Below are 17,767 nucleotides of genomic sequence, written 5' to 3' on the forward strand. Positions count from 1 at the left end.
GTATGTTGATGTGAATTCTGTGAGAATGTGATGATGCATGGAATGTTGAGTGTGGATGCTGTGAGAATATGATGATGCATGGAATGCTGAGTGTGGATGCTGTGAGAATATGATGATGCATGGAATGTTGAGTATGGGGGCTGTAAGAATGTGATGGTGCATGGAATGCCGAGTGTGGATGCTGTGAAAATGTGATGATGCATGGAATGTTGAGTGTGGATGCTGTGAGAATATGATGATGAATGGAATGTTGAGTGGGGATTCTGCAAGAATGTGATGATGCATGGAATGTTGAGTGTGGATGCTGTGAGAATATGATGATGAATGGAATGTTGAGTGTGGATGCTGCGAGAATGTGATGATTCATGGAATGTTGAGTGTGAATGCTGTGAGAATGTGATGTTGCATGGTATGCTGAGTGTGGATGCTGTGAAAATGTGATGATTCATGGAATGTTGAGTGTGGATGCTGTGAGAATAGATGATGAATGGAATGTTGAGTGTGGATGCTGTGAGAATATGATGATGAATGAAATGTTGAGTGTGGATGCTGCAAGAATGTGATGATTCATGGAATGTTGAGCGTGAATGCTGTGAGAATGTGATGTTGCATGGTATGCTGAGTGTGGATGCTCTGAGAATGTGATGGTGCATGAAATGTTGATGTAGGTGGTCTGGGTGAAGCTTTGGAGCTGATTACAGTTGGATGGAGAATGGAAAAGCGTATCTCTTACCTGAGTAGCTCCAGACTACAACACACAATAGTGGAAACTCAGGGATAAGGGGAGGAGCCCACCACAGGGTGGTGAAAGGCTTGGCCCTGGCACTCGCCTGGCCTAGTGTATCAAGAGATTATGACAACGGCAAGTATTACAATCTTCTATTATACACTACGCCGGCGTTCTGGAATCTTCCTCTGCTTTCCCTGCTCTCTATGCAGGTCAGTAATATTCTATTCCTCTCTCTGAACATTGTGCAGAGTGTTTGGGCTAAATGTGTCTGCTGCAGAGAGGCCTGCAGTGGCGGCTTCTTCTCTATGGTGGAGGAGCGTCACCCCACTGCTTTTAAGCAGTGCAATATGAAAACAAAATTATAATAACTGAGTTATTATCATTTTATGTGTTTTGTGCTGCTTTGTGGAGGAGTGGGTGGGCGGAGCGCGGCTGCTCTGCTCTAAGAGTAGGTTTGACCACTTCTAAGTGCATATGACTGTTTGGCTGGCCCTTTTGGGCCGCCCAAAACAGTCACACGCACTTCCTGTTTTTCATGCAGGCTGCTTTACAGCCTGCATGGAGAACACACCCAGACCCCCATTCCCTGGCTGAGCGTCGAACCAGGACGCTCAGACCAATCACAACGCTGTATTGCAGCATTGTAATTGGTAAGAAGGGGAGCCTGGGTGCTTACCAATCACAACGCTGCATTGCAGTGTTGTGATTGGTCAGTGGGGCCTGGCTGTGCTTCCTGTTCCTCGAGTTCAATGAGGAGAGCAGGAAGCACAGCCAGGACGGGGGACCCGGCGGTAAGGTATGTTTTTTTAATTTTTATATGGCGCACATCCCCCCTCCCCCCCGCCCCGCTTGACCCACAACCCCCAGCAACCACCCGGCCACCCGCAAGCCATGACTGCCGCCACTGGGTGCCTGAACAGGGCCAGAACCCGTCCAATTTAACCAGTCAGACTACTGATCTCGTAAAAGGCATTCTACCTTTAGCTGGGTGTTTGCTAATGTATTCAAGCTCTGTTTAATATTATGATGCAGCCTCATGCCTCATGTTTAAAACAAGCATTGTCAATGCCAATAGTTCTTACTTTTAAGGAATGATGCATGGTAATGTGAAGCATTACAAGTATATAGCAAGGGAATAGATATATATTTGTGTGGAAGCAACGAACTGTAGGATAGTATTGGTTATTATGTTTTAAAGGTCAGGTGACAATTGAACATTCGAGCCAAACCTAAACATCCACGTTAATGACTGCCCAAACCCCGTCTGTGCTGCTGCCAGAGAAAAACACCATCACTTTTCTAGTTATCTAACACACTTTAATAGCTTTACAATGTCATGTGTGTACCCCTAAAAGTTAATGCTCAGGCAGCTGGATAAATAAAAAAAAGGATCACAGCTGTGTGGCAGGCAAGCACTCTGTGTGGAAGCACACAACTTCTGCCCCATCAAAACATGTACTCCTGGCTCTGAACATTTGGGCGGAGCCAAAGCCCCTCTCTAGTGGTCCTCAAATAATAGACCATAAACATGCAGTGACACATCAGCGAGGTTCATATGCTGTGTGACGTAAGTTCCTGTAATGTAACTACATACTTTCACTTTCACTTCCCCTATGCTTTTGGTGAAATTACAGCACTGACAAAGGAATTATCAGAGACTAAATATTGGTATGATCCCATGTTTCAGTGTCCTATTGACAATAGCCCTCAAGGATGTGGTGTGATTACCAGATGTGGCACTAGTAATGATGGCTTGATTGAACACTGCAGAAGCATTGCTCCCTTCCTGTCTCTTGAGGCTTGTCAGCCATGATGACACTCATAGGTGTACTGAGTCACAGGTCCACACCACTCTTGCTCTGTGGAGCTCTGTGGAGCTGTGTGGAACTCCATAACTATGTCCATGTCAACACAGTGGGGGCCTGGAAGGATGTCTTTACCAGTTGACCTGTCCACTGACGCTATCTCACTTGCCCCTTCCTAGGTCGCTATTTTGATAACAGACGGGAAGTCGCAGGACGACGTGGACCAGCCAGCGCAGAAGCTCAAGAGCCAAGGCATCAAAGTATTTGCAGTGGGTAAGTGTCTGTCATACCTTTGGGGGAGGCTGATCTTAGCACTGGGTGGAGTAATACGTCCCATGGTCTCCCACATCACTCCTTCCACTGTGTCCATACATCATTAGGACCATATGTACAGAGACACTTAAGATTGACAGCAGAAGAGGAGGCAGTGACCCTTCTGATCTGCCTGCTGCCTGTCGCGTCTTACCTAGTCATTTTTTACACCTGCGCATTTGAATGGATTTAAACTCAATATGCCCCCGATTAACAAATGTACATTTGCACCTGTACATGAACTCCTAGGGACGGATTTAAATGTATAACTTTTTGGAAGTCACAAACATTTCCAGTAGTGTGCTACCACATCATATACACAAGATGCACCACAAACTGTCATAGTGGTATCAGACTCAAGAAAGGAAGAATCTTAATAAATGGAAAGAAATCTTAAATCAAACCTCTTCTTGATTTCAGTGTTGTGAGGTGATCCTACAGGTACACCCCAGAGGACAGGTGTTTCAGGGCAGTGGAACCCTCTTTTTTCCAACCTCACATGCTGCATTCACTCCACTTATATTGAAGTATCATCTGTGCAGCCACGAGGCCCACTGGACACATCCTTCATGTGATCCACACATCTCTACAGAGTATGAGTACCACAAATTGATAATTGTCTTCCAGAACTTTCCAAACATTTTGTTGAACCTATTGACAATGATTCAGATACCTACTGGCCTTTGCTCATTTGGAAGATGTACTTTATAGCTTCAAGACCAGTTCACTGTAATAGTCCACGCTACACCAAATATGTGGAAGTAATGTCAGGTTGCCACACTGATTCAGTCTTATCAGCCCATGATAAACCTATTCTCTTGCTTTCCTATGTCATCAGCACTGTGAATTTTAAAAAAAGGGAGTGAAAAGGGGGATCCATGCATTAGTGCAGATGTACCCGCTGCCGCTGACGTCCCTCTACCCACGCAGCGGTGCAGGTTGCATTCCCTGGTGCATAAAGTTCCAGGGCCTGACTATCCACATTTGGAAAGTGATCACGTGGCTGGTGAGTGGTGCCCTTGCCTCTCCCCTGGTACAACTTACGTATATGAGAAGTGATGACCTAGTAAACATTGCCTTGCTGCCTTGGTCCTGTCCACTTTGGATGGGATATCTGGGGGGATATCTGGCTGCAGGGAATGGTCGAGTGAAGTTACACTTCACCTCTGATGAAAATCAGGAACATTTCCTATCGTTGTGAAGATTGAAACTGCCCAACTTTACGGGCAAAGTTTTATTTTCGTCCTCCCCCCCATTTTCCCTGTTCTACACCTCTTTATGTGGAACACAAGCACAGCATTGCAGAATGGGTGGAGTTGGCTAAACTTTCACAAAACCCACCCCAAAAAGCTCATCAGATATTTCTGAAACCTCCCTGAAAAATTGTGCAAAATGTTGCAACAATACTTTTGGACACATGTTCCCAGTCTATCTCCCTGCCCGGCCATAGATGAGTCCAGAGACGTTCACCGTGTGCAGAGAGGGTCCATGCTGAGTGTGACCACATCCATATATATGATTCTGGGGCACCTCATTCATTCGGTCTAGAGTCATATGTATTGTCTCGAGCGCAAGCCCGCTGCCCATCAGGGTGTGTGTAGAAGGAATGGAGGTCACAGAGTCACCTAAACACATCTGGCTGTTTTGCATTTAACTGATGTCTGCTTTCAATATTTTAATAAAAATATCGTATTTTGTAATATTTCTATTACTGTGTATTTCCTGTGTACTTCCAAAACAACAGTCTCCATCTGCCTGTCTGGAAAGGAGCCACCAGGTTGATGTGGTTGCCCTCCCCCTCCCCCAGCAGACACCTGCGGAGACTTCATTACATCACTCATTGGGGGTCTTCAGGGGATGGGTTGACACCCTATTGTACATATGTTGTGGTTTGTGGTATGGAAACGATTTTCAATTTGCCTAGCATGACAGCTTTTTGGAGTATGAACATTCTTTCTGTGGCCCCACTACATATATATTAAAGCATTAATTTGTTCAAGATGGCCGTGAGAGCGCGTTGCACCAGGAATGGTGCAAAGATTTTCAGCTTAAAATGGTGCTTCCCCGAGTTCCTTGCAGTAACTCGGAGCCACCACCAGGTGGTGATCACACCGGTGCATCCTTACCTCACCCGTAGGAAGTGTCACCCTGGCAGCCATTGGTTTAGAGGGAAGCTGAGCTAATGGTCACCTTAGCTTCCATTTAAAATTCTAATTAAACTTATAATAACAATTATTATTACTCAATTCCTCTAGGACTTATGCTAATGGTGTAAGAATGTAGCTGCCAGTGCAGAATTTCTAATGCCCCTGAAGGCAGTATATTTCTATGGGAACCTCACCGTATGGAGAACATCTGTCATCCAGTTTGACAAGAAGCGCGGGAGTGTGGGGCAATTAACAGCCACCAACAAACTGCGTGAAAAATAATAAAAGATGTGTAATATTATTGTTTGGTTCTGTACCTTTTACAATAGTCCAGAAATGAAAATGTGAAGAATGGAATGCAAACCGACACCAAGAGCTGGCAAGTTACTGGTGCCAAATACACCTAGAGAGGGGAAACTATTCATGTTCATAGGTGCAGAAAAAACAGAAAAGCCCACAAGCGTTGGGGAGGCCACTAATAGGGAACTCTGCAAGCTACAGGCAGGATAAAACTATGGAACTATGGAAGCTACAGGCAGGCTAAAACTATGGAACTTTGCAAGCTACAGGCAGGATAAAACTATGGAACTATGGAAGCTACAGGCAGGCTAAAACTATGGAACTTTGCAAGCTACAGGCAGGATAAAACTATGGAACTATGGAAGCTACAGGCAGGCTAAAACTATGGAACTTTGCAAGCTACAGGCAGGATAAAACTATGGAACTATGGAAGCTATTGGTAGACCAATATTAGAGAACTCCAGTATTAAGTGGACCAATAATACAGAACTCCACAACTACGCATAGGCCAATAATAGGGATCTCCACTACTATGAGTAGGCCAATAATAAAGAACTCCACAACTACGGCATGCCAATAATAGGAAACTCCACAACTACGGGCAGGCCAATAATAGGAAACTCCACAACTACGGACAGGCCAATAATAGGGAACTCCACAACTACGGGCATGCCAATAATAGGAAACTCCACAACTACGGGCAGGCCAATAATAGGGAACTCCACAACTACGGGTAGGCCAATAATAGGGAACTCCACTACAGCAGGTAGGCCAATAAAACGGAACTCCTCAACTACGCGTGGGCCAATAATAGGGAACTTCACTACTACAGGTAGGCCAATAATAAGGAACTCCTAAACTACGGGTAAGCCAATAATATGGAACTCCACAACTCTGGGTATGCCAATAATACGGAACTCCTCAACTAAGCGCAGGCCAATAATAGGGAACTCCACTACTATGGGTAGGTCAATAATAAGGAACTCCATAACTACGGGTAGGGCAATAATAAGGAACTCCACATCTACAGGTAGGCAAATAAAAGAAAACTAAGCATAGGTCAATAATAAGGAACTCCACAACTACGGGTAGGCCAATAATAGGAAACTCCACAACTACGGGTAGGCCAATAATAGGGAACTCCTAAACTATGGGTAGGCCAATAATAGGAAACTCCACAACTACGGGTAGGCCAATAATAGGGAACTCCTAAACTATGGGGAGGCCAATAATAGGAAACTCCACAACTATGGGTAGGCTAATAATAGGGAACTCCTAAACTATGGGTAGGCCAATAATAAGGAACTCCACAACTACGGGTAGGTCAATAATAGGAAACTCCACAACTACGGGTAGGCCAATAATATGGAACTTCTAAACTATGGGTAGGCCAATAATAGGAAACTCCACAACTACGGATAGGCCAATAATATGGAACTCCACAACTACGGGTAGGCAAATAATACGGAACTCCACAGCTACAGGTAGGCCAATAAAACAAAACTAAGCATAGGCCAATAATAAGGAACTCCACTACTATGGGTAGGCCAATAATAAGGAACTCCACAACTACGGGTAGGCCAATAATAGGAAACTCCACAACTATGGGTAGGCCAATAATAGGGTACTCCTAAACTACGGGTAAGCCAATAATAGTGAGCTCCACAACTATGGGTAGGCCAATAATACGGAACTCCACAACTAGGGGTAGGCCAATAATATGGAACACCTCAACTATTCATAGGCCAATAATAGGGAACTCCACTACTATGGGTAGGCCAACAATAAGGAACTCCACAACTAGGGGCAGGCTAATAATATGGAACTCCACAACTATGGGTAGGCCAATAATACGGAACTCTGCAAGTCACAGATAGGCCAATATTAGGGAACTCTGCAACTACAGGTAGGTCAACAATAGGGAACTCCACAACTGTGGGTAAACTAATAATACGAAACTCCATAACTACGGGTAGGCCAATAATAGGGAACTCCACAACTATGGGTCGGCCAATATTAGGGAACTCGTAAACTACGGGTAAGCCAATAATATGGAACTCTGCAAGCTACAGCCAGGCTAAAACTATGGAACTCTGGGAGCTATTGGTAAACCAATAATAGAGAACTCCAGTTATGAGTAGACCAATGATAGGGAGCTAAACGACTATGGTGAGGGCTATAATAGGGAACTCTATGACTATGGGTAGGGCAATAATAGGGAACTCTACAGCTACGGGTAGACCAATAATAGGGAACTCCTCAACTACTGGTAGACCAATAATACGGACCCCCACAACTATGCGTAGGTCAATAATAAGGAACTCTGCAAGTCACAGGTAGGCCAAAAATAGGGAACTCTACAACTACCAATAGGCCAATAATAGGGAACTCCTTAACTATGCGTAGGCCAGTAATACAGAACTCCACAACTATGGGCAGGCCAATAATAGGGATCTCCACAACTACGGGTAGGCCAATAATAGGGAACTCCACAACTACGGGTAGGCCAATAATAGGGAACTCCTCAACTATGGGTAGGCCAATAATAGGAAAGTCCACTAATACGGGTAGACCAATGATAGGGAACTCCACATCTACAGGTAGGCCAATAATACAGAATTCCTCAACTACGGGTAGGTCAATATTAGGGATCTCCACTACTATGGGTACGCCAATAATAGGGAACTCTACAAGTTACGGGTAGGCCAATAATAGGGAGCCCACAATTACGGCTAGACCAATAATACGGAACTCCACAACTATGGGTAGGCCAATAATACGGACCTCCAAAACTATGCGTAGGTCAATAATATGGAACTTTGCAAGTCACAGGTAGGCCAATAATAGGGAGGTCTACAACTACAGATAGGGCAATAATAGGGAACTCCTTAACTACACGTAGGCCAATAATACGGAACTTCACAACTACGGGTAGGCCAATAATAGGGAACTCCACAACTACGGGTAGGCCAATAATAGGGAACTCCAAAACTACGGGTCGGCCAATAATAGGGAACTCGTAAAGTACAGGTAAGCCAAAAATAGGGAGCTCCGCTACTACGGGTAGACCAACAATACGGAACTCTGAAAGTCACAGGTAGGCCAATAAAAGGGGACACTGCAAGATTGTGTATGTGCAGACAAACTTGGCAAAGCTATGGCTTACTGGAGTTAATATTTGGCTTATATGGTCAAACTGCAGTCTGTCTTCTTTGTTCATGATTGATTATTCTGATCAAGGGAGCGTAGGACGGATGGGCAGAGAGTTGGCAGGAATAGTAAAGGGGAAAGAAGTTCAGCGTAACAGATATACAAGGAGGCACAGTAGCAGATGGACTCTGAGCTCCACTGAAAAAAACAGGCAGGTCAAGAAGCAGACAAAAGACACCATCAGAGGTTGAAAATGCCCACCAAGAAAATAAATCCATTCACAGATGTGTCAGCACAAGAGGGAAAGGCAGAGACGAATGGTGAGGTAACAAGTCGGGCATTAAGCGGAGGTGTCGATTAGTAGCAGCTGCTGTCCCTGGGGTTCCCATTGGTAACTACCCTTTCACCCTACAGTGAAAGAGGGCAAAGTAGGACGAGAGATCATATTAGGTTTTGCTGGAGAAAAAAACAACACATCGGAAGCCAGCATTTAGCTTGAAAGTTCTCCCTTAAAGATAGTCTTAATGGGAAAATTCTCCTCCAAGAATATTGTTACAGAGATGCGTGTCGAAGGCAAAGTGCTAAGTTCACAAATTCTGAAATTTTGAGAAGTGCAACATTTGTGAACTTTGATAGGGTTTTATTTCTGCTCCCCTCACACATGTAGTGTCTCTTGCCCACATCACAGAAACCTTGCACTACAGAAACAAGCATTTACAATGCAATGGTCTCGGCATTGTTAAAGTTAGAGCTATTGGCATTGCTCATAACCCCCACCACAAATCTTCAACACATCACTTAACCAGCACTCTTAACCCCCTTTATTCTCCCGATGTAGGCAGCAGTAGAACGAAAGCACCAGCTGGCAGAGTTATATATTTATATAGCGCGAACTCGCCCGGAAGTTATTGGAGCGCTTTACATAACCCCGTATTTACATTACACATTCAGGATTGGGAGATTTGGAGCGCCCCGCATTAGTGCCGGCTACGTTACACATTCAAGCACGGGGAAGGATGTGGACGCGACCCCGAGGGACGAACTCTGGCTTCCAGCACAAAAGTCGGCAGTCTAGCCGACGGGCAAAGTAGTGATATAGCCTGAACTCGCCCGGAAGGTATTGGAGCGCCTTACATGGCCCCGTATTTACATTACACATTCAGGCATGGGGAGATTTGGAGCGCCTTACATGAGTGCCGGTTACGTTACACATTCGGGGAAGGATGTGGACGCGACCCTCAACACAACACTTAACCAGCACTCTTAACCCCCTTTATTCTCCCGATGTAGGCAGCAGTAGAACGAAAGCACCAGCTGGCAGAGTTATATATTTATATGGCGCGAACTCGCCCGGAAGTTATTGGAGCGCTTTACATAACCCCGTATTTACATTACACATTCAGGCACGGGGAGATTTGGAGCGCCCCGCACGAGTGCCGGCTACGTTACATATTCAAGTACGGGGAAGGATGTGGACGCGACCCCGAGGAACGAACTCTGGCTTCCAGCACAAAAGTCGGCAGTGTAGCTGACGGACAAAGTAATGATATAGCGTGAACTCGCCCGGAAGGTATTGGAGCGCTTTACATAGCACCGTATTTACCTTACACATTTCAGCACGGGGAGATTAGTAGCGCCTTACATGAGCGCCGGTCACGTTACACATTCAGGCACGGGGAAGGATGTGGACGCTACCCCGAGGGATGAACTCCGGTCTCCAGCACAAAAGTCGGCAGTCTAGCCGACGGACAAAGCAATGATATAGCGTGAACTCGACCGGAAGGTGTTGGAGCGCGCCACATAGCACCGTTTTTTCATTACACATCTCGGCACGGGGAGATTAGTAGCGCCTTACATGAGCGCCGGTTACGTCACCCATTCAGGCACGGGGAAGGATGTGGACGTGACTCCGAGGGACGAACTCTGGATTCCAGCACACGGCGAGGCAGAAAACAGGCACACAGGCAGCATCTGAATACAGAGAATCTTACTCCCAGAAGAAAACAAGCACACCACTGCCTTTCTCCGAGGTGAAAGCAGAAATGCCTCGGAGAAAGGCAGCGGCGTTTTCGGATTCGGGGGCGTGTTTTTCTCAAACAACACGCCCAGAGAAAAATCGACAAAAAACACGCCCCCGAATCGCAAAAAGACGGGGCTTGTTTGGAGAGACAAGCCTCTTCTCCAATGGCTGACCAGCATTTAAGAGGCCAGCCAATGGAGAAGAGGAGAGAAGAAGGGTGGGTTCAAGCCCCTCTTCTCCAAGTCATTAAATCTCGCGAGCGAGACTGCGCAAGCGCAGCCTTCGCTAGCCGAGACCTAAAAATGAAGCCTTTAATGCCCCTTGTGTAAAAGAGAACGGGACAAACAGTATTCGCACCAGAGCAAACACAGACAAGCACATTTCCATCTATTTTGCTGAGTTCGTACAATAAACAGATGAAATACAGTGTTCCATTTTTCAATAGTAAATTATGTGACTAAGCTTGAGGCGAAATCCAGACTTCTTACATAAGTAGAAAATTAGACCAAAATCATTTTGTTCTCATTTTTAAGGAGTTTTCCTGACAGGTTTTCGTTGTTGAGATCTCAATAAACACATACAATGATTTATTTTTTGAAAAGTGTGTTATACATTTTTTTACATTGGTTCTACAATCTGTATTTTCTATTCTGCTCTGGTGCAAAATGTTTGTGATATGAATGGAGGGACTTAATGGTGCAGTTTGTACGGTGCAAGCAGCACAATATTGCAAAACAGATTTGACATTTCCAGAGCAAAGTTCAATTGAAAAGGCACCATATCTTCAGAAGGGAATCACAGACTGGTTACAGTCGATATCCAATGCCAAAAAAATCCCAATAACTCGGTTGAACAGTTGTTCTCATTCCCAGTAACTGTTTATCAGCCTCCCCATGATCACAGTGCTAAAAAGAAATGCACAATGGCCTGCCCCCCATGAGTCTAAAGTTAAAGGAAATCCGAAAGAATGGGAATTCATGACTAACACTAGGACATGCATTTGTGGTTTTCTTTTTTTTTTTGGGGGGGGGGGGGGGTTACATAGCGCAAAGTCAACCTGAAGGCATCAGAGCGCTTTACATGAGCACCAGTTGTGCTATAGACGGACACATTCATTTTGTTAGCTACGGGGAGAATAAGTGATTTGCCCAGAATCACAGGATGCTGAGTACCCCTGCCGAGACTCGGACCTAGTTCCCCAGGTTTGAGGTTGACCGCTCTGGCCATTAGATCACATCCTCTCCACAAAGTGGCACTCTCTTCACCCCCACTACCCTCTCCTCCCTTGAGTGAATTCGATGCTTTCCTAGACGACTTGCAGGTGGTCGATCGGCTTTCCACAGTGGATCATGATACGTTTTCCAAAGTTATCCACAATGCTGAGGACCCTTTTCCATTCTGATCCATATGACTGGGGCAAAACTTCATTATTTACAAATATTTTGTCTTGGAAACAAGCCAGTGAAGCTTTGGTTTAATTTAATGAAGACCTGATGGGCCAGGTGTCCCAGTATGGGAAAACGCTCTTTCGACACATCTGATTTCATGGATTCTTTTGAGGAAGTACCAACCATCTCCCTTGGATCCCCCATATATCAGCTCCCTTCATACTCCAGAGAGGTTGGTACAGATATGCTGAGCGCCAGTCCACTGATACCACCCGTTACATTCTGCATGACTGGATCAGCAGGCCAGGGCAATGCTCGCTTCTGTAGTGCGGCACCTAAGACTAACAATGCTTGCTGGTATAGAGATGGCATCTGGAGTTAGCAGCCACCTTCCAGAAGATATGAGGACATAATTTTCTGGTTTGTATCGGAGAGGGATGGATGCTACGCCTGCTGTTCGAGTTGGTATGGATTCAGTTATTAGACGACATTGATGGAAGAGGATGACTGGTTTCTCAGGAGATGTTCAGGCCCACCTTCTTAATATCCCTCTGCGTGGATTCAAGTGCTTTGGCGAGAGAGGTGTTAATTCCAACGAGGGTTAAACAGAGTAAGGCTACATAAAGCTCTAGGTTTAGCCTGACCTACCAGAAAATTCCATCGCCAATACAGAAAGGTAGGCGGCTTTGGCAGACAGGGAGGATACTCCAGGTATTTTCTGTTGCCAAAAAGAAGTAGGTCTCTGGCAAATTTCGGATTTCCGATTCCTAGAGATGTTTCTATAGAAATAGTTAAAAATGATGCGCTCTTTCATGTTTTTGCTGCCTTGTATTCGCAAAACTGAATAGTGTCTCTGGATTTGCAGGACACTTACTTTCATGCTGCAGTATGTCCTCAGCACAGGCTGTATTAATGACTCATTGTTGGTGCCCTACGTTCGCAATGGAAGGTCCTTCCATGTGGCCTCACGACAGCTCCAAGTGTACTCACAAAAGGGTTAGCTGTAGTTGCAGCTAAACTTCACCGGCAGGCAATCTATGTGTATCAGCATTTAGATGATTAGCTCCCTGAAGATGCATTCTCCTCAAGCGAGGTTAAGATATTTAGACATTACAACTTGGCATGATTTGAGGTTCTCAATAAATTGTGAAGATCTCAATTGGTAGCAACTTAGAACTCAGTCGATCCACTATATGTGCCGGATACTCATCAGATTGAAGCTTTTGCTCCTTCCGACAGCCTCGGTCTCATTAAGTGGATGATGTCTCAATTTTCTTTTTTTCAGAATCAAGTGGCTAGACTAATACTCAGGGTAGTGAGTGTGATGGCTTCTTGTTTGTTTCATCGTGCTCACGTGCACATACATTGGCTCCAGTTGACACTGCAGTCAGTAGAACAAGTTTTGCAGAAATCCTAAAGATTTGCTTGTTTTGCACCTCCAGACTATTCAGCATCTGGATTGGTGGGCAATCTGAGACAACCCTTTGAAGGGGCAGGTGTGTCATCCAGCTTGACCCGACGTGATGTTGGTGACGGACTCTTCCCTATTCGGGTGGGATGCCCTGCTTACCTGGGTGATCTGAATTTCAGTGCTATGTGGTCTTGGAGGGAAACCAGACTACATATCTAATAGATGGAAAGGAAGGTGATGCGTTTGGCTCTCAAAGTATTCCTGCACACTGTCCAGGGCAAGCAGGTGCAGATTCGTACCTAGAGGAGAGGAAACTGAATAAAGAGGTGCCAGAACAAACACTCCTCTTGTGGGTTGGGGGGAGTGGGAGGGAGTGGCTGGGGGGAGCACTTTGCCAAGTGTCCTACAGGAAATGCCTTCTGGTTTGATCAAGACATGGTTCAGGTCAGGGGCCCCTAGTGGAAGCTTTCAGGATACATTGGACCTACAGTCTTCATACCACCTATACCATTTATTCAATCAGCACTAAAAAAATATCAGATTTCAAAAATCAAAGGTCATCTTGGTGTTCCAGGAGGCCTTGGTTTCCTCATCAGCTACGGTTAGTGCAGGATGCACAGTGAAGTCTTTCACTCAGGGAGGATTTGATGTCCTAGAGCAGCCCTCAATTTCAACATTTTCTCTGAAGGGGCAAGTTTTCTTTCTTGTCTAAAGTTGCATCTACTTTTAACTGTCCTAAGTGATATTGGTATCTTCTTTCTTTCCGCCGACTCATTATCCAAATGAGGACTAACAATTGCCCCATCTGGATCTTCATGGGGCCTTGAGTTTTTACATTAAATCGACTAAGGATTTTAGGACAGATGATAATCTATGTAAATGCTTTTTGGGTGCACAGAGCTGAGTAAAGCAGTCCGAAAGCAGACCATCTCTGTGTGGATCTCAGTAGCAGTTGCTCGATGTTAGGAACTGGCTCAAAGCAGTGCCTCGCGGCTCCAGAGTTCGTTCCACCATGGGCACTGCAGCAGCTACCTATGCTGTCTTGAGGAGTGTTCCAACCCATGACATATGCAGCGCAGTGACACGATCATCAGTCCAATCATCTGCTAAGCATTGCTGCATTTCTTCTGATGAGAGTGAACATCCTGAATTTGGTAGAGCGGTCCTTCATTCTTTTATGCTTTGGGGTAGGATCCTTGACCGGCCTGCTGAATACTGCTGTGTGAGGGTTCGCGTAAGGAGTCTGTGGGGCGAGTGGAACCATTAGAAGAACATGTTACTGTCGGTAACATTCTTGCTGATGGATACAAGGTCTCATATGAATGTTACCAAAGGTATGTAACTTTTTTACAACTTTGCAGCAGGACCATGCGAAGTTCAGACTCTAGATATTCTGTGATTTGCAAAAGTGCTAATTAAATGCTTAGCCTCCTTCATACATTCAAGCACAAGAATACTCTTCAGAAGAACCGATGGATAAAAATAGTGAATTGATCATGAAAAGCTGGTGGTGTGCACAGGGGAACCAAGTACAACTGAGGCCATGTTGGGTGTGAGTTTAAAGAACTGGGTGACAAAGGGTAAACTAGGTGGACCTTCTTGCTGTCTGGCTGCAGTCAAAATATAATTCTGATATTTATTTTCAGCTACTGTTGGTTCAGTGGTACTCCCAGTGCCTGATGTGTCCTCTCTCACCTTCACAGGGATCAAGAACGCTGACAGTCAAGAGCTCATCAGGGTGGCATCCACCCCGTCCGACGACTACTTCTTTTACGTCACCGACTTCAAGATCCTGGGGACGCTCTTGCCGCTGGTGTCTCGGAGAGTGTGCACCAGCACCGGAGGGATCCTGGAAACCGAAGGCAGTAAGCAACGACCACCCATCTTTGGGGTCCGCCTCTCTAGTAGGAGAATGATAACAAAGAAGCAGAACCTTATGACATGGACTAATATTTAGCTTTTGTTATACTCACTTTTTTAGCATGTCTGCATCACACTAACCACATGGCTTCTCTCCCTGTGCCGAAGATTTTTATAGAGTTAGTAGTGACATGGGCACCGGGGTATAGTTCTGTTCAATAACAATGTTTAGGACAGTGGTGTTGGTTTTTAAAGGATACTTTGGGTCATTAAGGTAGAGTGCAGAGGTTGAACATGGCTGGTGGAGACTTAGAAGGTGGGAGGCAAAAAGAATGGAAGGCAGTGAGAACAGTTGTATTGTAGCTGCGTAATTAAAAGGGGAAGGTTTGCAAGTTTTTATGAAGTTAAAGAGACAGGCAGCAGCAAGTGTCAAATAGAGACCTTTGTTTGAGATAACTTTATATTTCACGACTGTAGTAACATGGAGTTAGTGGCTCTCATTGGGTGTTTTTTACACATTGGGATCGGCGTAGTGCACATAAGTACTCACCTCCTTGTCGCCTATGATACAGAATGGACTACAATCATGATGGACTATGGATTCAAGGAATCACATAAGTAGCAAATACAGTTCCAAATGCAGAGTTTCCTATATTCTTTCCAGATAACGTCGCCTCAGTGCTTCACTCTTGTGGATTTGGTCTGGATTAGAGGTTGCATTAGATATGGATTAGATGTAGGATGGGATGTGGTGAGATGTGGGTTAGATGCAGATTTTATGCAAGTTAAAGATAACGTGCATCGATGCTGTCCAGTAGTTACTAGCAGCTTAAACTGGCTCCATACCTTAGTTCGACATACTCTGTCTTTATGAAGCAGAATGCCACTCTTCGACACACCACTTTCCCATCTTTGGCAGAGAAACCACTAGGCCAAGCGGAAGAGGGCACTACTTGTCGTTTATGTGGTTCACCCAGAGAAGACCTAAACCATCTCGTTGGTATCTGCCCAAACCTAAAGAAAGCTAGGTGAGACTTATAGATAAAAAAACATTCAATTCCAGAGGGATTCGAATTCGTAGGCAGGCCATTATTGCCTGCTTAAATACTGATGACCCTATATTAAACTATCGATTCATTTAATTCCTCACCAAATTCCAACAAGTTCTGGTCATTAAGTGCAGAACGTTGTGATTATGTTTTTGGCTCCTGTTCTAATGTAGTTCGCCACACGTACTGAGAAATTTGTACATACTTTTAATGAGCTATTTATTGTAACTTATTCCTTTTCTATGGTTTTAATTAACTGATGCAAATAAAAATAAATTGAATTGAAAATTAAATGGAAATTAGACATGTATTAGATTCAGAGGAGGTGTGGATTCAGAACGAATTAGAAGAATATTGGAAGTATGTGAGATGTGGATGTGAAGGAGGTGTGGATTAGATGTAAATTAGAATTGGATTGGATGCAGAATAAACGCTGGTTATAAATCGATTATACGTGGATGAGGTGTGTATTAGATGCAGATTAATTAATATTGAAAGCATGGTAGATGTGGATGAGGTGTGGATTAGATGTAAATTAGAATTGGATTGGATGCAGAAGAAATGCTGGTTATAAATCGATTATACGTGGATGAGGTGTGGATTACAGGCAGAATAATTAATATTGAAAGCATGTTAGATGTGGATTAGATGTAAATTCGAATTGGACTGATGCAGAATAGACAATGGTTATAAATCGATTATATGTGGATGAGGTGTGGATTAGATGCAGAATAATTAATATTGAAAGCATGTTAGATGTGGATGAGGTGAGGATTACATGTAAATTAGAATTGGATTGGATGCAGAATAAACGCTGGTTATAAATCGATTATACGTGGATGAGGTGCGGATTAGATGCAGAATAATTAATATTGAAAAAATGTTAGATGTGGATGAGGTGTGGATTAGATGTAAATTAGAATTGGATTGGATGCAGAATAAACGTTGGTTATAAATCAATTACACGGGGATGAGGTGTGGATTAGATGCAGAATAATTAATATCGAAAGCATGTTAGATGTGGATGAGGTGTGGATTAGATGTAAATTAGAATTGGATTGGATGCAGAATAAACGCTGGTTATAAATCGATTATACGTGGATGAGGTGTTGATTAGATGCAGAATAATTAATATTGAAAAAATGTTAGATGTGGATGAGGTGTGGATTAGATGTAAATTAGAATTGGATTGGATGCAGAATAAACGTTGGTTATAAATCAATTATACATGGATGAGGTGTGGATTAGATGCAGAATAATTAATATCGAAAGCATGTTAGATGTGGATGAGGTGTGGATTAGATGTAAATTAGAATTGGATTGGATGCAGAATAGACAATGGTTATAAATCGATTATATGTGGCTGAGGTGTGGATTAGATGCAGACTAACTAATATTGAAAGCATGTTAGATGTGCATGAGGTGTGGATTAGATGTAAATTAGAATTGGATTGATGCAGAATAGACAATGGCTATAAATCAATCATATGTGGATGAGGTGTGAATTAGATGTAAATTAGAAGTGGATTGGATGCAGAATAAACGCTGGTTATAAATCGATTATACGTGGATTATACGCAGATTATACGTGGATT

The 17,767-nt window shown here is 44.1% G+C and overlaps 1 protein-coding gene across 1 annotated transcript in view; it reads left to right on the forward strand.

The window, feature by feature from the left end:
* COL7A1 (collagen type VII alpha 1 chain) overlaps nt 1–17,767 on the forward strand; it is a 291,474-nt gene that overhangs the window by 140,715 nt on the left and 132,992 nt on the right. The window contains exons 5-6 of the mRNA XM_085624371.1: nt 2,715–2,808; nt 14,967–15,128. Coding sequence (XP_085480497.1) covers nt 2,715–2,808; nt 14,967–15,128 — 256 coding nt within the window. The remainder of the gene's footprint in view (nt 1–2,714; nt 2,809–14,966; nt 15,129–17,767) is intronic.

This window comes from Triturus cristatus, chromosome 9 (assembly GCF_964204655.1).
Source record: "Triturus cristatus chromosome 9, aTriCri1.1, whole genome shotgun sequence".
Classification (NCBI taxonomy): Eukaryota; Metazoa; Chordata; class Amphibia; order Caudata; family Salamandridae; genus Triturus; species Triturus cristatus.